This window comes from Gopherus evgoodei, chromosome 1, assembly GCF_007399415.2.
Source record: "Gopherus evgoodei ecotype Sinaloan lineage chromosome 1, rGopEvg1_v1.p, whole genome shotgun sequence".
Lineage (NCBI taxonomy): Eukaryota > Metazoa > Chordata > Testudines > Testudinidae > Gopherus > Gopherus evgoodei.
The window spans coordinates 187,030,747-187,051,846 of NC_044322.1; the positions used below are offsets into that span (position 1 = coordinate 187,030,747).

The window sequence follows — 21,100 nt, forward strand, 5'->3', positions numbered from 1 at the left end:
GGAGCCATAGAGGCAGTTCCGGAAAACGAGAAGGGCAAGGGGTTTTATTCCCGCTACTTTCTAATCCCCAAATCCAAGGGCGGCCTCAGGCCCATCCTCGACCTGCGGGAACTCAACAAGTATATTGTGAAGTTGAAGTTCCGCATGGTATCCCTTGGAACCATCATCCCATCCCTGGATCCCGGAGACTGGTACGCCACCCTCGATATGCAGGACGCTTACTTTCACATCTCCATTGCCCCCCAACACAGACGTTTCCTCCGCTTTGTGGTCGGCTGCCAACATTATCAATTTGCGGTCCTTCCGTTTGGCCTCTCTACTGCCCCGAGGGTGTTTACAAAATGCATGGCAGTTGTCGTCGCACACCTTCGACATTGCCGCATTCACGTCTTCCCCTACCTGGACGACTGGCTGATCTGAGGCACATCGGAGCTGCAGGTCCGCGTCCATGTCGACAGGATCAGCACCCTCTTTGCTGCCTTGGGCCTCCTCATCAATGTGGACAAGTCTACTCTGCTCCCCACGCAGCGGATAGAGTTCATCGGGGCCGTTCTGGACTCTACCCTGGCCAGGGCCTTGCTACCCTTGCCCAGGTTCCAGTCGCTGTCGGCCATCATTCTACGTTTGCAGGTGGCCCCGCTGACCTCGCTGCGAACATGTCTGGCCCTTCTAGGCCACATGGCAGCCTATACGTTCGTAACGGCATATGCCCGACTCCGCATGAGGCCTCTTCAATCATGGCTCATTGCGCAGTATCGGCCGGCCAGACATTTGTTGGACACAGTCGTCACCGTTCCTCAGAGGGTGCTGGACTCCCTTCGCTGGTGGCTGAACCAGTCCATAGTCTGTGCGGGGCTCCCGTTCCATCCGCCCCAACCCTCGGCATCCCTGACCACGGACGCCTCAGATCTGGGCTGGGGGGCACACTGCGGCACCCAGAGAACTCAGGGCATGTGGACACCTCAGGAGATCAACCTCCTTATCAACATACAAGAGTTGAGAGCGGTCCGCCTTGCTTGTCAAGCGTTTGTCCATCTTCTCCAAGGTCGTTGTGTCGCGGTGTTCACCGACAACACGACGACCATGTTTTACATCAACAAGCAGGGCAGCACCAGGTCCTCTCCCCTGTGTCTCAAGGCAATGCGCCTTTGGGAGTTTTGCATAGCCCATTCGGTTCACCTTTCCGCCTCCGATCTCCCGGGAGTGCGGAACACTCTAGCGGATCGGCTGAGCAGATCTTTCCATTCGCACGAGTGGCCCCCCGTCCGGACGTCGCCCTCTCACTCTTCCAGAGGTGGGGTCGTCCCCGGATGGACCTCTTCGCGTCCAGGCAGAACAGGAAGTGTCGAGCATTCTGCTCCTTCCAGGGTCGGGAACCAGGGTCTCTAGCAGATGCATTCCTGATCCCATGGACAGCCCACCTGTGTTACGCATTCCCTCCCGTTCCGCTGATACACAGGGTTCTCCTCAAGGTGCGCAGAAACAGAGCCCGGGTGATTCTCATAGCTCCAGCATGGGCCAGACAGCATTGGTACCCCATGTTGCTGGACCTCTCAGTAGCCAACCGAGTTACCCTGCCCCTACATCGGGACCTGATCACCCAGGACCACGGCAGGCTCTGTCACCCGGACCTTCTGTCTCTACACCTTACGGCATGGCTCCTGCGTGGTTGACAGGCTCCGAGTTGCGCTGTTCTACCCCGGTTCGGGAGGTTCTCATGGGCAGTAGAAAGCCTTCCACCAGGGCGACTTACTCAGCTAAGTGGAAGCGTTTCTCCTGCTGGTGTTCAGAGAAAGCTCTTCGCCCTATGGAGACTCCCGTCACCACTATTTTAGACTACATCTGGTCCCTCAAGACCCAGGGTCTGGCATTGTCGTCCCTCCGGGTCCACCTAGCGGCCATCTCCGCGTTTCATCCTGGAATGGACGGATGTTCTGTCTTCTCCCACCCTATGGTGGTGAGATTTCTGAAGGGACTGGAGCGGCTCTATCCACAAATCCACCCTCCGGCCCCTTCATGGGACCTCAACCTGGTCCTAACTCGGCTCATGGGCCCTCCATTCGAGCCATTAGCTACTTGCTCCCTGCTCTACCTCTCGTGGAAGACCGCCTTCCTAGTGGCCATTACCTCAGCTAGACGAGTGTCCGAGCTGAGGGCCCTCACAGTGGACCACCTTTTACCATCTTCCATAAAGACAAGGTACAGCTGAGGCCTCACCCTGCCTTTCTTCCCAAGGTGGTCTCAGCTTTCCATGTTAACCAAGAGATTTTCCTCCCAGTCTTTTTCCCAAAGCCCCATTCATCCCGCAGGGAGCAACAGCTCCACTCGCTAGATGTCTGTTGGGCGCTAGCATTTTATGTGGACAGGACCAAACCCTTCCGCAAGTCCCCCCAGTTATTTGTGGCGGTAGCAGACCGGGTCAAGGGGCTGCCGATTTCCTTCCAGAGGTTATCTTTCTGGGTTACCTCCTGCATCAGGACCTGCTACGACCTGGCCCACGTTACGACGGGCCGTGTGACTGCTCACTCCACCAGAGCACAAGTATCATCGCTGGCTTTCCTTGCCCGCGTGCCAATCCAAGAGATTTGTATGGCGATGACCTGGTCATCGGTCCACACATTCGCTTCCCATTATGCCCTGGTTCAGCAGTCCAGAGATGATGCAGCCTTTGGCTCTGCAGTACTCCAGGTCGCGACCTCTCACTCCGACCCCACCGCCTAGGTAAGGCTTGGGAATCACCTACCTGGAATGGATATGAGCAATCACTCGAAGAAGAAAAGACGGTTACTCACCTTTGTAACTGTTGTTCTTCGAGATGTGTTGCTCATATCCATTCCACACCCGCCCTCCTTCCCCACTGTCGGAGTAGCCGGCAAGAAGGAACTGAAGAGCGGGTGGGCTGGCAGGGGTATATATCTGGTGCCATACTGGCGCCACTCTAGGGGGCAACCTGCCGGCCCACTGGAGTTGCTAGGGTAAAAAGTTTCCGGCAGACGTGCATGCGCGGCGCGTACACCTACCTGGAATGGATATGAGCAACACATCTCGAAGAACAACGGTTACAAAGGTGAGTAACCATCTTTTCTGCTGCCTGGTAAAGGCCTATGGAGAACGACAGTGATCACTGCTAATGGAAATTATCAGCTCCTTCTTTAGAGAAACAAACCTGTGAACTCCCTTGAAAAATGCAATAGGTCCCTGTGCACACACACACACGCACCACCCACAGCATCACAAAAACAACCCACGCCACAGGAAATGTCTCTAACTATTGCCCCATCTCTACACCTAGGTAAAATCACTGAGATAGATAGTGACAACTGAGCTCCAAAAACATGTAACTGATGGGCTTAAGACTAAGGTGCTGCACAAGGACAGCCCTAGTAGCACTACAGGGCCTCTAACTAGATAAGAGAAGTATATGTGGAGAAATTAGGTTTGGATGAGAAAAAAGAAATACACCACATAGCAAATCTTTCCTAACATCAAGGAAATAGTAGAGGTGATACACAGAGGCTAAACTAAAGTATTCTGGTATCTCAATGTTTTTCAACTTGTGTATTTCTGTGTTCCGTCTCACCAGCAGGAAGTACTGAAGTTTGAGGAGAGAAATTGGGAACACTTATACATCTGTCAAATCAAAATAATGTTCTGCATATGCTCAGTACAGAACATCTGGTGATCCCAAAGCATTTTCTAAGATGAATAAGCACCAATATCCCTTTTTGTAGATTGTGTAACAAGGTACAGAGAGGTAAAATTACTTGCTTGAAGTCATGTAGTAAGTCAAAGTGTGAGTTTGGAATATATATCTGGTCTCCAAAGTCTCAGGCCTGGGGTAATTCCACAGGACTACAGTCTGTGTTTGTTTTGCCCCCTAAGACAGGACTTCATCAGTACTGTTGTAATTTGCTGCTAGCTTCTCTGGCTTACAGAAACTACTTTTATCTAGAAGAAGACTTCTTCAGGATTTACTTGTTTAGATCATTGATGGCTCAGTCCTGCAAGATGCTTAGCACCATGGCCCCAATCCATGCTTAATTTTAAGTACTGTTGACTTTAATGGAACTGTTCAGATGCCTAAAATTATACACATGTTCAAGTGCTTTGCTGTATCAGGGCCAGCGCGCTCAACATCTTGCAGGAATGATCCCTTCATGAATACAGTATATGAAACCTTCTTATGGTAGTTAGGGTCTTGGGCAATTTTTGTAGAACAGTTGCTTGTAGAGCACTTGTTAACTATTTTTCCTGTTCTTTTTCAATGTGCCTGATGGATTTCACTGCAGTCCTGTCTGGAACTGGCTAATTGTGTTAATGGTATTAAAGTAGTTCAAACTTACTTATTCTGTATGCAAAATACGTTTTAGCCTATACAACTACTGAGCCAGAACTTGTACACTAGAAGGTTATTTGTTTGGAAAGCCTACTGTAATTTAGTGGAAGTAATAGCATGCTGTGTGTGCCTTTCTGGATTTTTAAAACTTGAATTTAAGCAATAAGAATTGCTGTGAGGTTCCTTGAAACATTGGGATTGGGAAGGGGAGAAGTGATGGAAAAATATGACAAGTTTTCTATTTTGTTTCTTTATTGTGATTTTTCATTCAGTGGGTATTTTTAATGTATATATTTCAAGAAATATCAAATACAGTGGGTGTTATGAAATTTTTGGTGTTTTGTTTGCAGTGGTTAAACTAGTTATAATATTTCCAATATTCCCTACTTACCATGCTTACCATAAATATTCCATCCCATTAAATATAAAGGGTTTTTTTTTTCAGGTTACTCTGTATCATTTAGTGTATAAAAGAGATGGCTGACACAGAACGTACAGTTTTTGCTCCAATAATGTTTGCTCAAATTTGATATGTTGATGACAACTCTTTTATCCTATATTTTCTTCAGCTACTGTAGTCTCATGCCAAGGAAACATTTTTATTTTAATAGAGGAATTAAAACTGTGAGTTCATTTGATTTTATTTATTGAGGTGACTTTTCCTGCAACTGCTGCTAATTTATTTTGTTTAGAATACGAAAATTTAGGCAATAAAGTATTTTAATGTAAATTGAGTGCTTGTGAAGGATGCTGCCTCTGTTTTTTCTACAGCAGCAGAAAGCTTACTCAGTGATCTCCAGTTTATTCCAACCCAGAACTGGACTGTCTACTTGTGGTTGTGAGAGGGTAGTTAGTCTTCAAGGTTTTGGGCACTTTTTGCAAGACTGCCAACAAGGCTGCCAGCTGTGGTAATGTTTTTTGTGGGTGCTTGCCTCGCAGGAACTGGAGTAACACCACCAAACTCATTTTCCATAAGCTACTGCGCAGCCATCAAAACTTGCCCTGGATTCTGTCTTGTCACTATAACCAAGTCAAACAATAGTGTGTGTCTATCACAAGGGTAGGCAACCTATGGCATGGGTGCCAAAGGTGGAAAGCGAGCTGATTTTCAGTGTCACTCACACTGCCCGGGTTTTAGCCACCAGTGAGGGGGGCTCTGCATTTTAATTTAATTTTAAATGAAACTTCTTAAACATTTAAGAAACCTTATTTACTTTACATACAACAATGGTTTAGTTATATATTATAGACTTATAGAAAGAGACCTTCTAAAAACGTTAAAATGTATTACTGGCACGCAAAACCGTAAATCAGAGTGAATAAAAGAAGACTCGGCACACCGCTTCTGAAAGGTTGTCGACCCCTGGTCTATAATTTATTCATGGTTTCTTTGCATAGTTGCATAATTACATTTGTTTTTAATCATTTTTGCCTTCTGTTTGGGCTAAACCCCAACCCCTCGTTTATTTGGGCGGAGTTCTATAATGAGTGCCACTAAAATATGATACTTATCTTAAAGTATCTGTTGGTGTTTGGTATAACTGCTGGTATATTGTAAGTTAATGTGTTTTGATATAATAGTATGACATAAGCGTGAACTTGTCTATTTGTTACATTTAGGACTGTAAGGATATTTTTCACTTCAGGCTTTTCATACTCTTCAGTGCCAAGCTACATGTTGTACTTCTCCATTATAAGAATCTTTATGCCAGTGTTTCTAGCAGAACAAGTAGAATATTTTACTTGTAAGCTTTCCCCACATACACATTAAAAACTGTAACTCTCTTGCTTTTGTTACAGTTCCTCTTTGTGTCCTCTCGACAGTGTAGAGTCCATTGTATAACAAAGTATGTGCTGATTTCACAAAATTGCTCTTTATAATAAATATGTAACTGGAAATGTGTATAAGAGGTATTTTGGACAGCTTCACCTTGTCTTGTTTTCAGCAGATTCTTAATGTGCTCTATAACATTTTGGAATAAAATCATAATAGTTAGAGATGTGAAAGGACTATTACATCAAGTCTATCCCCAAACAAGTTTAGGTGATACTTCCTCACACCATGCTTGTTTTTAGACAAAATGCCAAAACTGGCAAGCAAAAGCATCAAGAAAATTATCAGATAATTTGTAAGCTACCCTATCTTTCTGGCTTAAAAAAATTCTATGTTGATTTCAAAAGAGAGTTTCAGAGGTTTTTAAAAATATTTCCTGCTTTTTGCAGATGTTATAAATAGTCTAGGTTTTTAGGTACATTTAACCATGTTCTTCATAATAAGAAACACATATAATACATTGAAGCATCTGTGGACAGGGTTTTCTGTTTGTGTGGCTGAATAGGAAAGGATAAGAATTGTAGGATACTTCCTAGGAGATAATTAATTAATATTAAATAATCTGCAGCTCTTAAATTTAACCTGGCTATCTGTCCGATTCAGAGAACATATTTTTGGTGTAGCTTTTTTTTTTTTCCCTTTGGTAAGACTATTACATCAAATTCAGACTGTGCAGGCTGTGAGAACTTAATGTAATAAATTCTGTTCTATAACTTTCATGTAATCGGGATTTTTTTTGTTTTTGCTTTCTTTAATTCCCTTCAGGCAGCCAAGGGCAATTTCCACTCACACAGAATGTTACAGTTGTTGAAGGGGGAACAGCAAATTTGACCTGCAGGGTTGATCAAAATGATAACACCTCCCTCCAGTGGTCAAATCCAGCTCAACAGACTCTGTACTTTGATGACAAGAAAGGTGAATATATTTTCTTTAATAATTTGGAAATATTTTATGATAATTATCTTAAATTAGACAGATCATTCATTTATTCCCAAACTGTTTTAATATGTACCTGTATTTATGTTAAATATTAAATATTTCTGTTTGCTAAGCATAAACTCTAAAGAGTAATTAACTCATAATTTTTTATTAAATATACAGAGTTTGTTTCTAACTCTCTCTTTGATTGAAGTTATTTTTGTAATGTATGTCTTACACGATTTTCATTGCCTGCATTAAGTGGTTGGAGGACAAGAACAACATTTTTCATGATTATGGCAAGCTGAACTGGAAATCCTTGTTAAGATGTATTTTGAAGGGCGGGTTAAGGAGTGCTGTGTGAGGAGGGGATGTAGTAGCCTGTAAGCACCATATCTTGTCTATGGTAGTTAGTGGTGGAAGGATAAATAGTATTTGGCTCAAGTTTATTGGATTTTGTTTGTTTTTAAACAATTAGTGTGCAGTTACCATCAAATGGTTATTCAGCCAAACTACTAATCAATTAGTTCACTTTTATATTTACTGCCTGAGCTTTACTGATTACATGATCCATACGTTGTGGTGGTGGTCTACCCAGATGAAAAAAATAGCAACAATTTCTATTCCTTTTCATAAGACAAACATTGCTTATTTAATAGGGTTTGCTGCCAAGATTTGTGCATCCATCTAATCTGAATAAACCAAGAAATATATATTTTGCAGTACAATGTTAACAAGGGAGTGCCCTTGGATTTCATATATAAAAACATTTGAGAATTAACAGAGCTAAATTTCATAAAATCTGTTTGGCTTCAGAACTGCAATAACCTTGATGTTGGCTCCAGCAGTAGCAAAGCTTGATAGAGTTTATATTTAATCCTTCAGTGAGGACTCAGTTCTGCAAGATGCTGAGTACTCTGGCCCATATCCAGCAAATGGGAGTACTCAGGAGCTTAAAGTTAAGCACTGATGAAGGTGCTTTGCATCTTGCAGGATCAAGCTTGAAGAGCAGGTTTTGTGTGGATCTGTGTACTTGATTAAAAGCAGATTTGAAAAGCAGTTGCATTATATCTACAGAACCTGCAATCAAAATATTTTTAAACTGAATAAGTGTCATTGCTACTAGTATAATAAGCAAAACAGAATCTAATTAAGATACTGAAATGGTTCCTTTTTCCTGTATGTAACTATTTTTTAATGTGTAATCACTGGATTTGCAATTTCCTTTGAGTCTCAAGTATGCTCTGGATGTTGGATTAACGATACATAATGAAGGGTTTGTCATGTGTTAATATTCCTAAAACCCAATCCTGCAACCCTTATTCCTGTGAGTAATCCCACTGCTTTTGTGTAAGTAAGGAATACCTGCATAAGTAAAAGTAGTGGGTTTGAGCTCTTTTGTAGGTGAAACCCAATATCTAGAACTTCTATACATGTAATGACGTTTTAAAAGAAGTGCAGCAATAACATTTATGAGTGGTTTGTTGCATAGTGAGTATTTGTAAGCAATTTATATTCTCTACAGAAGACACAGTAGGCTAAAGAAAACTTAAAGAACTGCAGTTTTCATTGAACTTTAAGCTCTGTCCTTAGATTCTGAGGAATATGTGCAGATTTATTTGCAGAGGAATTTACTGTCCATCTGTTACATTGGAAAACTGCTAAAATGATCCAGAGGTATGCCTGATCCTTAAATCATGCATCTTCAATTATTTTACATTTATAAGGCATTGCATCCTGTTCATGTGACAATCCCGTCCTTGACTACACTGCTGGGGGAAGTGAGCAGCAGGATAAAATGCCATGCAGAAGTCATTGCCACTCTCTTCCCACTTCTTCCAACTCAAATAATGGTTTCACAGCTTTAATCAGCAGCTCTGTCTGTGTGTGCATCCACTTATGCCTAAAGGAAAGATTTCTCCCTTTGGGTCTTGTATTGCTAGGATGGAACTCTAGCTCTGAAAGCTTAGAAGGGTATCCCTCGGAGACAGCATTAAGTCCATCCTGAGGCCAATATTGAAACAGAAGTCTGAGTCAGAGCCCTCTCTTCTTACAGGCATTTCATTTGTGCCCATTTAGGCATAGAGAGCTTACTCTTAGGTCCAGTAGATCTGCTTCATCCATTGATTCCAGTGCCCAGACATTCAGAGTTCTCCACTGGGTTTGGCCCTAGCTGCATTACACATCTCTCTCCCTTCATAGCCATGTAAACCTCTTGGTACAGTTGTGTTTATCAGACCCATTAAATCAGTGGAAAGGAATAGGTGGAGACAGACAGACAACTCTTATATGAATCTATGAAGCTCACTCTCACATGAGATCAGAATGACTGCAGACCCCTCCACATTCAGAATTAAATTAAAAATAATACATGCCCTTGACTTAACATTCCACCAATAAATTATGCACCACTACGCCACACACACCCACAAACTAATCAAGCTATTTCTTCTGTTCGTTGGAAGGAAGAGAGAGAGTGCCATTGTTATTTCTATTTTTAAATACTTGGAAGAAGCTCAGGTACTACTATAGATGGGGGCCAGATGTGTATCAAATACATGCCTAGTGTGTACAGCAGCAGGAGAGTAAACTGACATAGACAGTACGCAATAGAACATGTTCCAGAAGCAGAAAAGTTACCTGTGGATGAAGAGGTCTGAAATGCCCTCTCCACTACGCTGTTCTTCATGAAGGTCCTAATGTTTGCAAAAACTAGAACTACAAGATGGTGGTACAGAGGGACCTAGAGCCAGGCTGTCTCATCCAAAGACAATTTCTGATGATAAAAAAGACATGTTTAATGTAAATATAGTCTATTTTTGTGAATTAAATCAGTGAGGTATTTGAGAAGAAGCATTACCTACTTGGTTAAGACAATGGGACTGGATGGGAAGAGATGGTAACATTATTGGATTCACCTAATGGTGCTACTATTCGAGGCTTGTGTAAATGAACACTTAGGTAAGATGACCAGATAGCAAATGTGAAAAATCAGGACAGGAGGTGAGGTGTAATAGGAGCCTATATAAGAAAAAGACCCCAAAATCGGGAGTGTCCCTATAAAATCAGGATATCTGGTCATCCTAGTTTGTGGCATGCTGGGGTGAATCTACCCCACGTTACTGTGTTCCTCACTAAGTAACTCTGTGGGTTCCACTGACACACACTAAATGTTCCCTAGTGTGCTTTAATCTACTCCCATTTCAAAGTGTGATAGTCAAAACTGACTGAGAAATGTTTAGTGTGCAACAGCTGGGTCCACCTGAAGAGTTTGTGTGTGGTAGGCTAGTGTGGGGTAGATTTACACATGAGCTTTCAACAAAATAAGTGGTCATTTAGACAAGCACTGGGAGACTTCCAAACTTTGTGACTGAATAAGCAGGCAGCTTGATCTCAAAGAAATGCTGATAATTAGTTTTCATGCAGTTGTCTCTTCAAATCTGAACATATCATTAAAGTTGGTCTTGTCTGCTCGAGTGTCTCTCATTCTAGAATAATTTAGATGTAGTGCTACGGCCTACATGTTATATGCCTATAAACAAAACATGGGAAAACATTAGAGACTGGGATTCTGTTTTTAACTTGACTTGTCATTGTACCTCACATTCCTGTGTCTTTGGTCAAGTCACATAACAGATGTCTTCTTTTTTCCATGAGAAAAATGGGACTAATAATGAATACCTTCCTCACATGAGTTTTGTGAGATGTAAATAACTCATGTTGGTAAAATTGTCCAAGATTCTTGGTTAGAAGGTTCAGTAAAAAAGTCACATTATTATTTACTCATTTATGAATTATAACTATTCATTGTTTGCAATTAGAACACCAAAGATATTAATCATATTTTCCTTTCACGTCATAGATACATATCAAAACTTAACCCACACCCCAAATTACCCTAAAGTAAAAGCAAATACTGTCCATTAATATCAATTGCATATATATATATATATATAGTTGACACACAGGAAGATTTTTGTGTTCAAGGATGCTTTAAACTCAACTGATTAAATATTTATGAATAAAATGAGTTACACAAGTAATATTTTAGCTTGAGATGTTTGATGGTGTGCTTATATAAAATTAAAAGGAATAGAAAATTATGACTAGATTTTTCTTTCAGGAAAAACAATGACCTATTTTAATGACCTGTTTATGTGAATGAATATATCAGTTAGGTTTTTGTTTTTAGACTCTCATGGCTTGGATTGGATAAAAGATTTGTTAAAAATTTGAGACTAGAATGTGATTAATCCAATCTGGATATGCAAAGAGTGAAGCAGTGGGGGTGCGAGGGGCAGGCAATGAGCCTTTTCCTTCTTTGTTCCCTGAAAACTGTAAGACACATCTAGATTAGGAAAACTGATCTGCTGCTAGGGTGATGGGGAAAGCGGTGGATGTGACTTTACCAAGTTTTTTATACAGTCTCCCACAGTATTCTTGCCAGCAAGTTAAAGTAGTATGGGCTGGATGAATGGACTATAAGGTAGATAGAAAACTGGCTAGATCATCGGGCTCAACAGGCAGTGATCAATGGCTCAATGTCTAGTTGGCAGCCGGTATCAAGCGGAGTGCCCCAGGGGTCAGTTCCTGGGGCCGGTTTTGTTCAACATCTTTCTTAATGATCTGAATGATGGGATGAATTGCACCCTCAGCAAGTTCACGGATGACACTAAGCTGGCGGGAGAGGTAGATACGTTGGAGGGTAGGGATAGGGTCCAGAGTGACTTAGACAAATTGGAGGATTGGGCCAAAATAAATCTCATAAGGTTCAACAAGGACAAGTGCAGAGTTCTGCAGAAAAGGACCTGGGGATTACAGTGGATGAGAAGCTGGATATGAGTCAGCAGTGTGCCCTTGTTGCCAAGAAGGCCAATAGTATATTGGGCTTTATTAGTAGGAGCATTGCCAGCAGATTGAGGGAAGTGATTATTTCTCTCTATTCAGTACTGGTGAGGCCACACCTGGAGTATTGTGTCCAATTTTGGTCCCCCCTCCCACAGTAGGGATATGGACAAATTGGAGAGAGTCCAGCACAGAGCAATGAAAATGATTAGTGTGCTGGGGCACATGATTTACGAGGAGAGGCTGAGGGAACTGGGGTTATTTAGTCTGCAGAAGAGAAGACTGAAGGGGGATTTGATAGCCTTCACCTACCTGAAGGGGAGTTCCAGCGAAGATGGAGCTAGGCTGTTCTCAGTGGTGGCACATGACAGAACAAGAAGCAATGGTCTTAAGTTGCAATGGGGAAGGTCTAAGTTGGATATTAAGAAACACTATTTCACTAGAAGGGTGGTGAAGCACTGGAATGTGTTACTTAGAGGTTTTTAAGGCTCAGCTTGCCAAACCCTAGCTGGGATGATTTAATTGGTATTGGTCCTGCTTTGAGCAGGGGATTGGACTAGATGACCTCCTGAGGTCTCTTCCAACCCTGATATTCTATGACCAGGACCAGGTAATTTAAAAAAAACCAACAACATAACTTTACCTGTTTTTAAACAGAACTTGGCAGCTAGTGAAATCCATGTTGTTTAAAAGGTGTGAACTAACATGCTTTAAAACATAACCTATTTTCCTAGTTTAGACTTGGCACCATAGTTTCAGGACAGGGAGAGACCAACAACAGTGGCTACTTCTTCCGTGCTCTTAGGCCTTGTCTTCCTAGGGAAACCAAATGTAGATATGGCCAGAGTCATTCTGCTTCTTCCCTCTCCCTACCGTTGCTTTCCAGCTCTCCCTTCCTCCAAGCTGTGGCTTAAAAACCACATATAGCCATTTGTTCATTAATTTCTCTTAATTAACCTTCATTTGAAGTGTGAGTGTCAAAATGAAAGTAGACAACAGTCTCATTTTACCAATAAGCACTTGGCGAACTTTTCTTTGGACAAATAGTTGCACAGAACCACTGCAGGTAACAGCTATTTGTTGAAGAAGACAGTCTTTACTACTACTAGTACATCTTCACTTTTGGCTGTAGAAGAGCATTTATTCCAAAAAAATATATGCAAGTTAAAATTCTTAGGAAGCAGATGCAAATTACATGCTGCACATGAACAGATTTTTTCACCTACAAAATTTTCAATTAAAATGAATAATTACCATAGAAACCTCTGTATCACGTTATGCACACAAGTATCCTTAATTATATAGCTCCCCTTCAAAGAAGCACAACACACAGCAATGTAGAACTGGCAGAAATGTGATTTTTTTTGAAAATGAACATACGTGGGGGGGTTTAAAAAAATATTTTCATCTTTATTTCTTAAAGCAGTGGTTCTCAATCAAGGGTGTGGGGCCCCCTTTGGGGCTGCCAAGCATGGTGGCCATTAGACTATCTAGAGCCCACGGCAGAAAGCTAAAGCCCCACCTCAAGGGACTGCAGCCCAGGGCCCCACCACCCAAGTCTGAAGCTGAGGCCTGTAGGCAACTTAGCTTTGTGATGACCGCTGTAATATGAGGCCCGAGCAACTGCCCTGCTTCCTACTTCTTAACGTCAGACCTGGCTTTTATATGCAGAAAAACAGGTGTCGTGACACAGGTGGGCCATAGAGATTGTATTGCATGTTGGGAGGCCTCAGAAAGAAAATGGTTGAGAACCCTTGTGTTAAATGATGAAAGATGAGAAATAAACAGAGAGGCATAAGGAAAATGCTGGGCCAGAGGTGTTTGATAAAAAGAAGATTTAACGCAGATCCCTCATTTAACTTTCAGCCTTCTTTTTATAGTCTAATATTTTATACTTATTTTGGTTGGGGGTGATGGCTTAGATAGAGAGGGATCTAGAAATAGATGAAGCCCACATGTACTGTACAACCAAATGATGGCGAGTTTGTTTGATCTCATCAGTTTAGTAAATGATGCACTCAGATTATTTTGAAAAGGAAGAGACTGGTATCTGGCTAACACACCTCAGTGTTTTTGTTCAGTCTGCCAAACTAAACTGGAGGAAATATATGCTCTTTACTTTGACAAGGATTTGGCATGTCTGTTGATAATAAAATGTGCACTTCTGTTGACACTGATCATAATTAGTTTGCCATGAACTGACATGCCAAATCTTTGACAAGAGTTATGTCTGCTGCTAATCATTGTTGGGTACATTATCTCTTACGCTGTCATCAAATAATAGCACTTTGATGCCTTAGTAACACATTAGTGAACAAATTTCAACTTCAGGATTATTCATCCTTAGAGTGAGAAGATGTTTCCTTAGTTGACGTTTGTTTATGTCGCATATAATAGTACTTGGCACTTAGGAAGTTGTGTATCACCAGAGGATCCCAAAAGTTTTCAAAGATGCTGCTGCATTAAATGTGGTTATGAATGGACACTTCACTTGCAGCATCTCCCAGAAGCATTCTGCAGTGGAGAAAGCAGATAGGCACAATGCCACAAGTGAACCTATAGAAATACCCTCAGGTATTTCAACTGACATTTGTTTCACTATTTGCTCCCCTACAGTGGGGGCCTTGCATAATTACCCTGTGTGGGATGAGAGCAGGCCCAGGACATGTCTATTTCAAAAAAATGATGTCTTTGGAGTATGTAGTCCCATGAAAACATCTCCTAGGATTTGTAGTAGGCATGTTAAATAGTATAATTGTCACTTATTACGCCCATAACTCAGTGTAGAAAATAAAGTGTGTGTGTGGGGGGGGGAGGTAGGACAGAAAGATAAACACAAAATAACACCAACAGACAGTGAAGATGTACCAGTGTCCATAGCAGACCACCACCTTGGATTGTGTGGGTTTTATAATTTTTTAGTTTATAGAAAGCTACTCTTTTTATTGCAGGGGTTTTGGTCGATTGGTTTGTTTTTATTTTTCCTGAACCCAGACAATTTTAGCCGGTAATCTTTAAACAATGAAGAGTTCAGAGTTGGAAGTTTTCAGTGTGCATTGTAAAGCAGAACTTTGGTTTAGTGGTTTTTAGGTCTTTTTCATAGTTATAGGATAGCTGTTCACAGGCCTTTGATTAGTTTGAGCTTTTCACATAGGTTAGATTGCTTGGTTTCATTGTCACAGTAGTTGCTGATATCTCATGTAGCTTTGTATCAAGAAGCCATTTGTTAACACACACAATCTGGCCAGTTCTCATTCTTTTTTAAGGCACATGGTCAGATGTGTTGGGCTAAATAAGTTTGGCCAAGAATTTCAGAAATGACTAGTCATTTGAGTGCCTGTATTTGGGTGCCCAACTTTAAGACTCCTTAAAGGGGCCTGATTTTCAGAGGATGTTGCTCAGCACTTTCTGAGAAACAAAGTTCTTTAATGTTTTTAGCTCTAAGAGTCGCAGGTTGAGCCATTGAGCATCATTTGTTTTGTGCACTGCTTAAAAGATAAGAAGTAAAGCAGACAGGTTTGTTAAATATATCTTGGGGAAACATTTTTTTTTGTAAATGAAATATGTAACAGTAAGTATTTTCATTATAATAAATTAATAGAATTACTTCCACTTCTACCATTTATTTTTTTCATCGGGACCTGGTGACAAATACTTGGAAATATTAAGGGAGCAAATAAACATTTTGTAGCAATGGTAGTGAAGTCTAGGAGTTCGCATTATTTTGTGCTGAAGTATGGATGTTTGCACAAATTAAGACCCCTAGCTCTGCAACCAGCTATATTGAGAATGAAGTTGATTCACTGAACTATGATGAGGTGAAGAAGTGGTTATGGTGATATTGCTAACATTGCTTCTTCATTGAGCTTCATTTTATGTACATTAGTAATTTTTTTTTCTTTTTGGATGACTACAATTATCATACGAAACAACAAATACATAGTTATTTTAATTGTTGTGTTTTTTTTAATTCACAGGCCAAACATATGCAATAGATAATATTGTGGATATTAAATGTAAAGAAAAATTCTTGGCTTTCAGAAAAGTGTAAAGCATTAAACTGAATGCTGAACCTATTTTTTTTTACTCAGATGTAACAGAGTACACCCTACTCAGCAGATACTGACTCTTGTTTATATGATGTTGGGTAACCCTGGCCCAACTCATGTTGGTAGGGCCAGGAGATAAAGATTGATCAGTTTCTTGAATTCTTGCATCTTGTATCCTAACTATACAATGTTAGAAGTAAATCTTTCACAAAAAGAGAGAAAATGAAGCCATATTAATTTTTCATTCTAGAAGGAACCCTGATAGAGAAGTGGGAGAAGTCATTGCAACTCTTGCAAACTTTTCTGAGAGCAATTTGTATAGAAGAGAAATTTTGAGAGCGTAGAATCATGCGAACTACCATAGGAGGCAGGCCCAGAGGCACCGGAGATCTATACTTCATTTCAATGGGCCATGAAGGACACTGAAGACTGATAGACAAATAAATATTTAAAAAAAAAATCAAGAAAACTGTGAACCATGTCACTTAGGAAAGGCAATTTTCTTTGAAAGAAAGTAGCTGCTAGGTAAAACCATTGATCTTTATGTTGCATAACTACTTAATAAAACAGTCGTATAAACTGAACAATTAATGGATGGATGAGATGGAGACTGAATTATTTGTCGTATGAGCAGCTACTGTGTCAAAGAATGATTGCTGAGAGAAATTGACTTGATGTTCACAGGGCTAGTAAAAACTGTGCTTCCCAAACAGAAGTGCTAAGAAGCAGTAGAAAAGTTGAAATATGCAGTTAAAAATGCATACCAAGATATAAAGTAATATACAAGGGTAAAGAAATGGCAGAGACGAGATTTCTTTGTCATATATGTGGAGACAATCACAACATCTTCAAAGATGTCCAGAATAAGAAGTGTGGTACAATAAATTATAATAAATAAATGAAATACATTCGCGACATTCAGCTGGAAGACAAAACTCTGATCATGATGGCAGAACAGAGTTATTTGTGTTCGTTTAATATATTCACCAAGCAATGTTCTACAATACATTGGTTTGTAGTACTGGAAACAAATGAACTAAACATGAATTTCAAAATGTATACTCAGTGGAAGTGGAATACAGTGTAATCACAGCAATCATATACATAATGATTGGGGACTGCCTGTTAAAAGAGAACTATATTTGTTTCAAATAGCCATTACAAAATAAGCCTATGTGGCAAAATCACACTGCATATCTTTATAAGGCTAGATTTCACACTGTTTGAAACAGTCGAACAGGAATTCCATATATATGTTATGGATGAAAAACAGTCTGCAAAAAGAGATGATTACACACGTGTATAGTTGGACTACCAACCTAAATGCAAAGGACATTTTTAAAGAATGTGAGATATTTATCAAACTGGCATACATTTATATTACAGTCTTTGAGTGCTTGCACATGTTCACTCCACTTTAGGGGGTCTGTGCACCAGTGAACTGGAGATAGAAGTTTTTCCCATAGTGGTACCTGTTGGGCTGTTGTGTGGGCAGCAGTGGCTCCTGGCACCAGCACTCCAAGCACATGCCTGGGGCAGCAGGCTGCTGGGGGCACCCTGCCAGTCCTTGTGAGGGCAGCAGTCAGGGGCCTTCGGCGATATGCCTGCGGAAGGTCCCACAGGTTCGGTGGCGGGTCCGCCAAATCTGCGGGACCGGGGACCTCCCGCAGGTGCGCCGCCGAAGGCAGCCTGCCTGCTGTGCTTAGGGTGGCAAAAAAACTAGAGCCACCTGAGTGTGTGGGCCCTCCTCTCATTCTTGCTGCTAGCCTAGCAGGTAGTGCTGCCCAACTCCCTTCATTTCCTTGTGACTGCTCATGATGGGTTGTCTGAGCTACTGCAGGCTCCTCATGCTTTTGCCTTATATATGTAATATATATATTTGTGTAAATGGGGGGGGTTGTTTTGTTTTGTTTTAAGTTCTAGTTAAATAATGGCACTTGTTTTCCATTCTATTTGGTTTGGTTTCCAGGCTTCACATGCTATTCTGGTTGCAATAAGTTGATGCAAGTAGTGATCCCATTCCAGTTGCTTGAAGTGTCTGAGTGAGACACATGATAGGCATAAATGCCCATTTGCAGAGTGTTTAAAACCTGTACTAAGAAACTGGGAGAAGTTTGGCTTCAACATGGAGGCAGCATTACATCCCCACTATATATCCACCTGTTCAGTTTGAAAGAACTCTGACATGTCACTTTCCCACTGTTGCCGGACTTGGTGGCTTCCCGACAACGAAGGGAACCAGGCCATGCGTCTACATTACTGGCTAAATCAGCACTGCTGCAATTGATGCAGCAATGTTGATTTAGCCGGTCTGGTGAAGACATGCTAAGTCGATGGGAGTGTCTCCTGTCAACATAGTGTGGTGTAGACACTGCTGTAAGTTGATCTAAGTTATGTCAACTTTAATTATGTAATTTGTGTAACTAAGATCAACTTACAGTGTTATTGTAAGAGAGAAGACTATACTCTCTATCCCTTATGCCAAGTAAGCATCAGAAGTCCAGCGCTTCAGCTTCTTCACACCACAAGGAGTCCTCATCTTAGAGAGCTAGATACCAGCCAGATTCTCATAAGAAATTGGGTTCTGAGGGTAGAGTAGCCTCAGAAAGGTGCTCTCTGGTGCCATACTCTAGCAATTTGAGTTCTCATCTTCAGCACCTCATGGGATCCCATTGAGACTGACTCAATTGCCTTGTCCTTCTGCTGCACCAACTTCTCTAGTGCAGATTGCACCGATGACACCTGAGGCATATGTGTTGGCAAGAGACATATAGACTTTAAGGTCAGAAGGGACCATTATGATCATCTAGTCTGACCTCCTGCACAACACAGACCACGGAATCTCACCCATCCCCTCCTGTAACAAACCCCTAGCCTATGTCTGAGTTATTGAAGTCTTCTAATTGTGGTTTAAAGATCTCAAGACATATGTGTCCATCAGTACCACACTCACCTCTGAAGGGGGAGGCTATAACTGCTACCATTGCAGTCACACAGGTACTGAATATGACAACTGCTTTGATACTGGCATGTAAGGTACCACCACCAACAGGCTTTCTCTCAATACTGTCTGTTACAGTGCTTCTGTTCACCAGGCCACGCATTTGGTACTATCTGCAAGGAAACCCCAGATAATTTCAGCAGTACAGTCCACTTCATGTTGGCTCCAGTCCCTTTTTGCCTAACTCTCCACAAGGTACTGCACTGCCTTGGCACTCTGTCGATTCATCAGATAACTTGAAGGTGGGTTCCTACAGATCGCAATCCTACTCCAGAAGAGGTAGAGTATCTCCACGATCTTCAGCGTAAAAATATAGCTCTCAGTAGCAAAGCTCTAATGGAAGCAAGTTAAAGAGAAACTGTTGCGTGGTTGTGCTCCACTTCCATGTAAGATGCAGTCCAAGATAATCTTCACCATGCTAGTGGACATCTTACATTCATCAGACCTAGTATGGTGGCTCTGTCTATTACTAAGATGATTTTTGGAACCGACTAAAATTATTTTCCAGACCCCTTCTTCTTTAGCACCCACTGGAAAAAGAACTGAAAAGTATTAGGTGATTTTTCAAGAACATGAATATCTTCACTCACGTCCTGACCAGAGTCTTTGGTGGGTGGGGGCTGTGAATAAGAAGTCAAGACAAGGATGGGTTAAATCTACTGCCAAAGATAAGGAAACAAAAAGTTTCTTATTTGCGAGAGAGGATTATTCTTCTTTGTGTTTACAGTTTAAAATTGTGAACTCCCAAGTGTTGCTCTCTAGGCATGACTACACAAACTTGGACTCAGGGTGTAAATTTCAAGACCAGGTACCAGATGATACAGAGGAGTCGTTTATGGCCTTTATAAACAAAGGCCATTTAATTCCATAGTCCGCTCTGGAGACTACTTTGGATGAGACAGACTCAGTGGCTCAAGTGATGGCAATAGCTGCCACTATGAGTCATGCTTCTTGGATGCAGGCATATCTGTAGAAATGCAACAAACAATAGAGGACTTGTCTTTTGATAGCACTAATTTTATTTTTGAGCAAGACAGATGAGACTCTGCACTCTCTTAAAGACTCCAGGGTTCTCTGGAGTCTTTGGGTATTTATAATCAAGGTTTTGGCAGCAGTGTCTCCCATTTCCTTAGGGCTTGGCCCCATATTACTTCTAACTGGTAGGGTAAAGCACACTAGAACTGGGATATACCCTGCAATTCTCTTCTTTTCTCTTCCCCCCCCACCCGGTTAGGGACTACTCTCAGGAGACAGAACTGATTCAAGAAGTTCAACCTCTGCTGCAGTTAGAGACCACAGAAGAAGTGCCTCCTCAACATTGGAGGATGGGATTTTATTCCCTCTATTTTCTCATTCCAGAGTCCAAGGGATGCCTCAGACCTATTTCAAACCTTCAAAATCCAACCACTATATAGAAAAGATAAAGTTTTGCATAGTTACACTATCTTCTGTTATCCCTTCCCTATCTCACAGTGACTGGTTCATGGCCCTAAACTGAAAGAATGCATTCTTCCATTTGGCTATACATCAGCTTCACAGGAAGTTCTTACGGTTTTTCATAGAAAATGTTCATTATCCTAGTCCCTCCTGTCCTGATTCATGGTTCTTTCATTTGGTCTGTTCTTGACCCCCTGAGTTTTCACATAGCAGTGATGGCAGCAGAACTCTGAAAGGCCAGAGTTTGCATGGACCCATATCTGAATGATTGGTTTGCTCCTGGACTTTCCAGCCTGCAGGTAAAAGAAGGTGTTGAGATATTCCTTCGGTATGCTGATCAACTAAGACAAATCAACTTTTTTTCCTCCCTGTACAGAAGATTAAATGTATAAGATCAGTTCTTTACTCAAAGTCAGGGAGAGCTTGCTTCTGTCAAGCCAGGTTTCAAGCAATATATGATCTTTACAAATAATTCCTGGTGCTTCGGTTCGGGTGTTCACCTAGGGAACTTTTCAGACTCAGAGTCTCTGGTCAGATCAGACCCTCTCTTCATATAACTGTTAGGGAGCCATGTGCTTTTCATCTGGCCTATTGGGTGTTTCTTCCCCCATGCTCTGGCTATTTTGCTCAAAAACTCACAGATAGCAAGGTGGCAATGTTTTAGCTCAACAAACAACAAG

At 41.5% G+C, this 21,100-nt stretch overlaps 1 protein-coding gene across 4 annotated transcripts in view; it reads left to right on the forward strand.

Moving 5' to 3' along the window:
* CADM2 (cell adhesion molecule 2) overlaps positions 1–21,100 on the forward strand; it is a 1,079,986-nt gene that overhangs the window by 812,114 nt on the left and 246,772 nt on the right. For all 4 annotated transcript variants that reach the window (XM_030580438.1, XM_030580418.1, XM_030580428.1 and 1 more), the window contains one exon: positions 6,936–7,085. In XM_030580438.1, coding sequence (XP_030436298.1) covers positions 6,936–7,085 — 150 coding nt within the window. The remainder of the gene's footprint in view (positions 1–6,935; positions 7,086–21,100) is intronic.